The following is a 9,128-nucleotide window of genomic DNA, read 5'->3' on the forward strand; positions in this document are numbered from 1 at the left end:
AGATTTACTTTGAACTCCAAAGTAGGAATATAGTTGAAATCAGTCATTGACACAGACATGGTACCGTAGCAGGAAGATCAGAATGCTATGAACCAAGAGGTTGTGAGTTCAAATCCCAGGTAAGGACATGTTGAATAATAATTACTGTATAAATACATGTAATAATGTGTGTCAAATATGTACGTTGAAAACACTGTGACTGTGTGATGTTCTGGGACATCCTAACGACTCATTTTTGTTTGCAGGGAATCACCTGTGAAATGTAATGTAAAAAATATAATCGCATGTGAAGTGTTCTAAAACCACATGGTTTTACATGATTTGAAATAAAATTGTACATGTGCGAAACATGTTATTGTGAAATCATGTTATTTTTCCGTAAGGGCTCATCTATGACCCACATCCCTCTCCCCCTACCCACAACACACACACACACAGGAGCACACACACACACACACACACACACACACACACACACAACTGCCATCAGGTAGTCATCTAAATATTGTTTTTTTCCCATCTGAGATCTGATGCAACCAGGAAAGAGAATAGGGCATGGTGACAGTTGCTATAAAAGGCTCTAGAACATTTGTATTGATCTTTTTGGCCTGAAAACACAGGCGAACAGGGAACTAGTTGTTTTGACTGGAACTGTACAAAATTATTGAGCAACCTCCCCGAAGCTTGCCACTAAGTTTTGAATGCTAAATCATACAAAAAGAGAGACCACATATATATATATCTATATATCTATATATCTATATCTATCTATATCTATATATATATATATATATATATATATACATTTTTGGATTATCATCATGATCACATGTTCTATAATGTCAAAGACCTATTTAGGCCTAGGTAGGTAGGCCTTGTGTAACGTTGTTCGTTTAAAGAGAGGCATTAGTTTGAGAGGCTTGGTTGAAGACTTTGTGGCAACTAGTATCCATGAATAATAATCAAGTAATGTGATAATACACCAGTAATACAACTGTAAAAGTTATAATAATAGTTAAGAATAAAGAGAATCTCATTACCTATTGGACTTTAACAGTCTATAACCTGGCACTGCACATTATTGATGGTGTCATATTACCTAGTAGGCCATTGTCATCCTTCATGTTGACTGTAGTGCTGCCAGGAACATCTAACAATGTGTCATATGTAAATAAACACCAGTAGGAATGTGTAATTTGTAACTCACTTGATAACCTTTCTTCCCCTCTATTGATAACACAGCTCCATATCAAAGGGTGTAAAGGGGGTTTATAGCCTATAGGCCTAGAAGGGAAGTTAGAATCCTACTATATGACACACTATCTCACCAAGAGTCCTTATCTCACAATAACAATTGGTCAAGTAACACTTGTTATTGCCAGACATTACTGTATGTACAAGGTGGTAGCCTACACTAAAATTAGAGGAAAGAGGGAGGTGGTGTCCATCACACGTTGCTCATTGTTTTAGAGTTTATTTCTTATACTTGGAAGAACTTGTAGATCTTAAGATTGAAAGAGTATTGAGCTACTTTCTCAGCCTTTGCTCATTTCTGGCAAAGTTCAGGTTGCAACATTTTTGCATTAGTTTTGTGCACTCAAGCGCATGTTCTCTTTGAGCCAGTCCGTGCCTAACCCAAATAATGCAACAATCATCGGTTTGGTGTGACGAGACAAGTAAATCGCGTCACGCGTCAGGGTTAGGGTAAGGGTAGCCGGGTTAAGGGTAGGGTTTAGGTTATGGAGGTCCCAAGGATTCCGGATAGCACTGACCCTTCCTTATAGGAATCCCCATCATCATATCCAAAAATCTATGAAACTGCTGAAAAATAAACAAGAAGTTAGGATACAATTTTTTACTGTCCCTTTTGTGAATAATCAACAGTAGACTACTCATGTGACACATGCCATAGCCTACAGGCAGTAGCCTTGATTGATCAAATATTTATTTGAACCTTCTAACGTGCCGAGCATTCTGAAGGGTGTGTCAGGGTTTGGGTGAGAATAAACTAACTCAAACAGACATGGAACATTTTTCCCATAGTCACAGTGCATTCTTTTTGTCCAGAATTGCGTAGTTTAAGAAGTTGTGCTGCGTGGTCCAATCCAAACGTCCGGATGTATTTGCGTCACCCAGGGGGAGGGTTAACCGAGAAGGTCTCCGTCTATAATTACACTGTTGACTGTACACTTATCAGATACAACGGTTCACTGGAAGACTACTGTACATCTCAACGATTTTCAAATGAACAATTTGACCATTTAGATTATATAACATTATTATAAGTACCACTTACATTTATTTATTTTAAGTCTTTCATTTATTTTTTAAGGATTATTTTCCGCTTGAAGTTTTGCCGCCAGTCAAGTCTATATTTTGCGGTTACATTGAGCCAATTGATAAATCGCTGCTTTTGAGAGGATTCTAGTCACATTACTTTTCATAATGTTTCCAGAGTCAAGCACCGGGTGAGTAGCCTAAGGCTATTATTTCATTCATTCCATTCATGTTCTAGACGCGCTCCTTACATCTTGCTCCGCGGGCAACTGCGTAAGAGGAAATTGCATCATTCTATCGTTCTATTTGACCTTTATTTATTTTATTTACCTAACAGTACTCACCCGCTACTTTTTATTCAAACGTGGTGCTACTGTAGGACTAGTATCGCACATGGTCAAGTGTGCACGTGGAGGACATAGTAGTGTGTTTATTTTTAGATGAAACGCCAGAAATGGGTTGGTGTGGCTCTGGCGATTTACATGTGCGATGGGCAGCAGATGTGACGTGCGCAGTCTGGGGGGCATGCTCTTCAATTTGAGTTTGATCTTTTCATCGAAATTATACGATAGACTTGAAATCATATTTCGTATAGAAAAAAATGAAGGCTATGTATTGAAGCAGAATAGCATACTGTTTTAGAATAGCCTACGTCACGGCGCACCTTGGCTGCCGGACAGGATTTTGTGAAGGCTACGGGTGTGAGGTGGGTTTTTAGGGAGTCCTGTCGCATCCGTGAATGGGATTGGGGAAGCGGGGGACGCGCGGGTTAAATCATTTCCGAGAACGAATAACCAGATGTGCTGCTTTAAAAAAAAATATATATATATAGTTTTTGAGAAAAATCTAAATAGTTATTTATTTTATTTTAGGATAACATTTGATTAAATAATTTCTGTATTTTTGTCCAAAAATAAACCAATATACTGAACCTTAATATTTATAAATTCCCTTCAAATGTAATTCACACTTCCTATTCTGAAGGCCTATATTTCACAATTTATGAAAATTAAAAGATGCACTATTCAGAAATCGCTCCTCCATTTCCTGGTTGCTAAAATTCGAATAGTTCGCCCAATTTCTGTTTATGTGACAAAACAAGCAATTAAAGTGTGGAGAATCATTGTACCATCTAAACTGCTGTGAAATATATTTTCCAAAACCCAAAATATTGTACTTTCAGCTGTTTGAAGCTGATGTACAAAACCCAAACTAAACTTGAGAACAGGAAGCAAAGAAATAGCGCACATAGTGCACATTTCAATGAGAATGACCAGTCTATAACACACATTTCTGTGTGAATTTGGTCACCCAAAAAGTTACATATTGCACCTTGAATTAACTATATAGCCTCATAAAAGAGGTGGTCTCAGGTTTATGTTTATGGTTATGGTTAGGCTGAGGCATCATGACTCCAGTGTGACTCTGAAGGAATGTGTGTATGTGTCCATAGAAGAGACCACACTCGGGAGGCGCACCCTTATTAACACACAGTTTTAGATTACTGCTCAGAAAAACATTTGTTTAATAAGCACACATACAACACACACACACACACACACACACACACACACACACACACACACACACACACACACTTCAACTTCCCATAGACACTCTGACACATGCCATGGCATATCAGCTATGTGTCATGATAACATTGACCATGACATCCATTGGTTTTATTATAAAGTATAAGTAAGTATTTTATTCTAACATATATCTTGCTCCTCTGTGTTTCAGGAACATCTATGAGGACTGCAAGGCCACAGCAAACTGGCTGTTGGCCCAGACCTCTGTTCGCCCTCTAGTGGGCATCGTTTGTGGTTCAGGAATGGGAGGACTGGCAGACATGCTGAAAGACCAGGTGGCCTTCAACTACAAGGACATTCCCAACTTCCCCCAGAGCACAGGTGAAATATTATGTCTGTCAACTTGTTTTCTTATTTGGTGAATCGGCATTGCAGATGTATAGTGCCATGTGTAGGTCTAAGATTCTCTTGGTTGTGTCATCTAACCAGGGAAAACTCAAGTTATAGCCTATGGAAAAACACATGGTTCCATAAGATGTTTTCTGATTGGTTGCAGTGCGTCGCCGGTGCATTCTAATTGGTGGTTGTGTGTTACAGTGGATGGCCATGCTGGTCGCCTGGTGTTCGGGATGCTGAAGGGAAGGCCATGTGTGTGTATGCAGGGACGTTTCCACCTCTACGAGGGATACGCCATCCAGAAGGTACGGCTATCATGTCTGTTTGCTACCTACTGTAGCACTCAGACATCCAGTGCTCTTTTGATTACTTCACATGATAAGTAGAGAAGATAGATTCTTTATTTTTCCTTTATTAGGGGCAATCTGCTTTACAACACTAGTTAAATACAGATAACATATGACCACATTGGAACTATGTGTTTTTTTACGCTTCCATGTGTCATGTATGAATTGTTTTACCCAAAAAAAATCAGTCGATGTTAGATATTGAAGTTTTGAGAATACAAACTTAGCATCACGAATCCTACATTAGAATATCCATGTATTAGCTGTACATAGTGATGTGTTATACCAGTGTATTTGTGATGTATTGACCATGTATTTGTGTTCCAGATCACCCTGCCCATGCGTATCTTCAGCTTGCTGGGTGTAGAGACGGTCATCCTGACCAACGCTGCTGGCGCTCTCAACCAGGACTTCAAGGTGGGAGACATCATGATCATGAAAGACCACATCAACATGCCTGGGTTCGCTGGCAACAACCCACTGGCTGGACCTAACGACGAGAGGTTGGCTTGGAAAGCTTGTGTGTGTGTGTGTGTGTGTGTGACAGAGAGATCATTTTGTTGAACTTGTTTGCACGCGCAATAGTTATGTGGCATTGAGGTGTAACCCTCCCCCTCTCTCCCTCTCTCCCTCTCTCCTAGGTTTGGCGTGCGGTTCCCATGTATGTCTGATGCGTACAACAGAGAGCTGCAGCAGCTGGCTGTGGATGTGGGACAGGAACTGGGCTACGGTGACTTCCTGCGTGAGGGTGTGTACTGTGTCCTGGGTGGGCCCTCGTTCGAGACCATCGCGGAGTGTCGCATGCTGCACAAACTGGGAGCTGACGCTGTCGGTACGTCTCATCTCTCCATGCCTCCCTCCTTGGAATAGTTTAATCACAACACCTTCACAATGCATTGGAAGTATTGAACTAAAATTGTTCTCTTATATTGAGTAAACCTATAGTTGATGCAGCTCTTTCTCTCTCTCTCCCTCCCTCAGGCATGAGTACAGTTCATGAGGTGATTGTAGCGCGTCACTGCGGCATGCGTGTGTTCGCCCTGTCCCTGATCTCCAACAAGTCTGTGATGGACTACGACAGTGAGGAAAAGGCCAACCACAAGGAAGTCCTGGAGACAGCCCAGCACCGCGCCATCCAGCTGCAGAAACTGGTCTCTACCATGGTCACCCGCATGGAGTACAACAACAACAACACCAATGCCTAAACGAACGAATGGAACCAACCACCAATCTCATAGAAATATAATTCCCACAACGGGAATCCCAATTCAAGTCAATGGGTAGCTGACGGGTGGACTGGCAGACATTTTGAGTGTACCCATGAAGAGGCAGTCAAATTGCCGTGGTCTGAGGGGCTATTTCCCTTCTAGGAATTATATTTATATTGTGAAACTGGCCCTGGGTCACTAGAAACCGACCTCCTTAAAGCTATGAAACCCAATGATCTGCGTTTGACTTTACAGTGCCTGATCTGAGAGCTGCGTGGAACAGTCACTTAATGGCTGACGCCTTACAGTTGTTGAGTCCCTCTCTCTTTTTAAAACATTCTTCCTATTTTCTAAACAATTCTATTTTTGTTATTATTGTTTTTTTTTATTGTTGCTATTATTTTTATTATTATTATTGTCTATTAGAAGTTAATAGTGTTAATTTAATATTGATCTGCAGGTGTAAATGTCTCGATTTAACATAACAATGAGAAAGCGATGAATCTGCTGTACATGTCTTAATGTGTGTATCCTGACTATAGATGTACATTAGCCATCGTAAAGTATTATTTCTGCACTTGTTCTTTTTTTTATATGAATGTGGCTACTAAAGGTTATATTTATGAACGTGATCAAGTCTTCTGTTTAATTGGGGGCGATTGGGCAGTTTATTGGTCGATGACACTCACTTCTGTGTAAAATGTTGTCTAGAAAAGATTGAGGAAGTAACTTGAGAATTCTTCACGGGTTGATATACAGTATTTACAATGGGACTCATTCCATGAGTCTGATATTGATTTTATAACATATTTTAGCCTCGCTCAAAACCCAAATTATGACATATCCACATTAATATAATTGTGTTCAGAAAGTTTTTATTAAAGTTTTGCAAAGATAGAAATAGAGAAGTTAGATCATGATAGAGATGGCATAACAAGTCCAGAGTGTACATGGTAAACAACAGTCATGTGATTGCATAATGCATTTAAGACATTTTGGCATTCATCTACACAGAAAATGTAAACTATAGTGTAATGGCAATATGAGTGTCATACTGCTTCTGGTTCCCTCAGTATCATAGTATATTTGGCAAGATGGGAAAATGGCTCCATCTCTATCCTTTCACAGGTTTATTTAATTCTCTTTCTGGCAAGGTAAGTGCATTTTCTACCTTAACAGAGGTTACATAGCTCCCCTACATCAAGACATCTGACATTACATGCATCAGGTTGAGGCCTGCTATTCCAATCAAACCAGTCATCCCTTATAACCAACATCCCAAATAGTAAAATAAAAAGACATTGATTTATGTTCCCCTTCAACAGTAAAAAAATTATCGATAAAATAAAGGTATATCCTTGAAGTCTCTGTGGCATCCATAAAAAAAAAGGATATCAAGTTGAGTATGCAGCATTACAGTGATATTGTTGGTTTTTCCATTGAAAAGTATTGATATATCCGACTATGATAAAACTCTCATGCGGGTGATTCAATCCTCTAAGGATGATCAAGTACTTCCAAAAAACAACAGCGCTTTGCCCTCTCTCTGCAGAGAAAATCATTTGACACAGCAAACTCCATACTAACACCACCACCCCATAGCCTATTACTGAAACAAACACAGGCCCCAACATGGCTGCTAAAAGGAAGCTGCCATGTTGAAAATATGACAAGGCATTAATGAAATTTGGCACAAGTCGTTAACAAAAAGTTTAGTCAGTATCAAAATCTCCCACCAACTTCTTCTATGTTATGGCCCCCCTGTGAGTAGAGTTGTCTCCCTGTGTTTCTAAGGTAACAGGCAATGCTTTGGCACATGATGACCCCCATTCTAAATGTTGTAAACATTACAAGAGTTTTAAAATCCATGGACCTCTGCAGCGTGGAGAGGAGGGGCCAGGGAAAGGCACTTCTAAAATGACATTAGTGCAGCCTGGTGCAATAACATCACTGGGTCAGTCCATCTCTAGGCAAACATGGTCAGGGTGATCCACTGTAGAGAGAAGGTGGAGCGAGAGAGAGAGAGAGAGAGAGAGGGAATGGAGGTAAACAATTTGACCACTGCAAAAACAAATCCCAACTTTCCTCTACTCTACAGAGGGGATAGATAGAAACAAATCTCTCTCCCTGTTCCTGTCAGTGGAGGCTGCTGAGGGGGAGGACGAATCATAATAATGGCTAGAATGGAGTCAATTGAATGGTATCAAACGTGGTTTACATTGGTTGATACCATTCCATTGACTCCATTCAAGCCATTACTATGAGCCGTCCTCCCCTTAGCAGGCTCCACTGGTTCCTGTATACACCTCGTAAACAGATGAGAGATAGAAATGTGAGATCTTCAGACCTGGAAGAAGTTGAGTTGTATGACTCCATCAGCATCTGTATCCAACGTCTTGAAGGTCTCTGCAAAGTAGTGGAGAGAGAATTGTAAGAAATTGCTATCCTGTTTTCAAGCACTCATAAATGTACAGTACGTAATACAATCATGTAAATATATTTCATTATTCGCAAACAATCAAGACTATGACAAGTATTGTTTGATGGCCAATTTGAAGTACGTTTATTAATACAAGGACTTAACAAAAGTATGGAAATATGAGAAAATGACTCACTGAACATGGTCTCCAGCCTGACAAGGCAGGTAACAAAGTTGTCAAAGTCAACTGCCAGGTCATCCTCAGTGTAGCGCAGTATGATCAGCTGGAACAGGTGGTTTGTCAGCTTGAACCCTGGGGAAATAGCAGACAGACCAAAGGTGGGAACCATTTAAAAGCTACATATGCTTTCATAAAGTACAGTGGGTCAGACGTCAGGTGTCCTGGTTGTATGGTTGAAGACAAATAGTGATGAAACACTACAAAGGAACTGGATTGTGGTTTGAGGAAAGGAGGGACTGGGCTGTATTTACCTGAAGCCTCCAGGGCCATCCTCATCTCATAGGAACTCATGGTGCCTGACTTGTCCAGGTCAAATTGACGGAATATAGTCTAGAGAGAGAGAGAGAGCGACAGCGAGAGAGAGAGAGAGACAGAGAGACAGAGAGAGACACAGAGACACAGAGAGAGAGAGAGAGAGAGAGAGAGAGAGAGAGAGAGAGAGAGACAGAGAGAGAGACAGAGAGAGAGAGAGACAGAGAGAGACAGAGAGAGAGAGAGAGAGAGAGAGAGACAGAGAGAGAGAGAGACAGAGAGAGAGATTGAAATTGATTGAAATTGAATTGAATTGAGAGACAGACAGAGAGAGAGAGAGAGAGAGAGACAGAGAGAGAGAGAGAGACAGAGACAGAGAGAGACAGAGAGAGAGAGAGAGAGAGAGAGAGAGAGAGAGAGAGAGAGAGACAGAGAGAGAGAGAGAGAGAGAGAGAG

At 40.6% G+C, this 9,128-nt stretch overlaps 2 protein-coding genes across 2 annotated transcripts; one reads left to right on the plus strand and one right to left on the minus strand.

The window, feature by feature from the left end:
- Window positions 1-2,195: 2,195 nt before the first annotated feature.
- On the plus strand, window positions 2,196-6,392 carry LOC311119744 (purine nucleoside phosphorylase-like). The gene is made up of 6 exons (XM_084194405.1): window positions 2,196-2,468; window positions 4,021-4,190; window positions 4,407-4,510; window positions 4,880-5,055; window positions 5,194-5,384; window positions 5,534-6,392. Exons 1-6 carry the CDS (start codon window positions 2,446-2,448, stop codon window positions 5,755-5,757), a joined length of 888 nt encoding a protein of 295 aa, XP_084050531.1. The 5' UTR covers window positions 2,196-2,445; the 3' UTR covers window positions 5,758-6,392.
- A 223-nt stretch (window positions 6,393-6,615) lies between these two features.
- On the minus strand, window positions 6,616-8,745 carry LOC311119745 (calpain-1 catalytic subunit-like). Its single transcript, XM_084194406.1, has 4 exons — window positions 8,672-8,745; window positions 8,376-8,492; window positions 8,108-8,166; window positions 6,616-7,753 (listed from the first exon to the last, which is right to left on the minus strand). Exons 1-4 carry the CDS (start codon window positions 8,709-8,711, stop codon window positions 7,727-7,729), a joined length of 243 nt encoding a protein of 80 aa, XP_084050532.1. The 5' UTR covers window positions 8,712-8,745; the 3' UTR covers window positions 6,616-7,726.
- Between the last annotated feature and the right edge of the window lie 383 nt (window positions 8,746-9,128).

Source organism: Coregonus lavaretus, assembly GCF_964263955.1.
Source record: "Coregonus lavaretus genome assembly, contig: HAP1_SCAFFOLD_9551, whole genome shotgun sequence".
NCBI classification, from domain to species: domain Eukaryota; kingdom Metazoa; phylum Chordata; class Actinopteri; order Salmoniformes; family Salmonidae; genus Coregonus; species Coregonus lavaretus.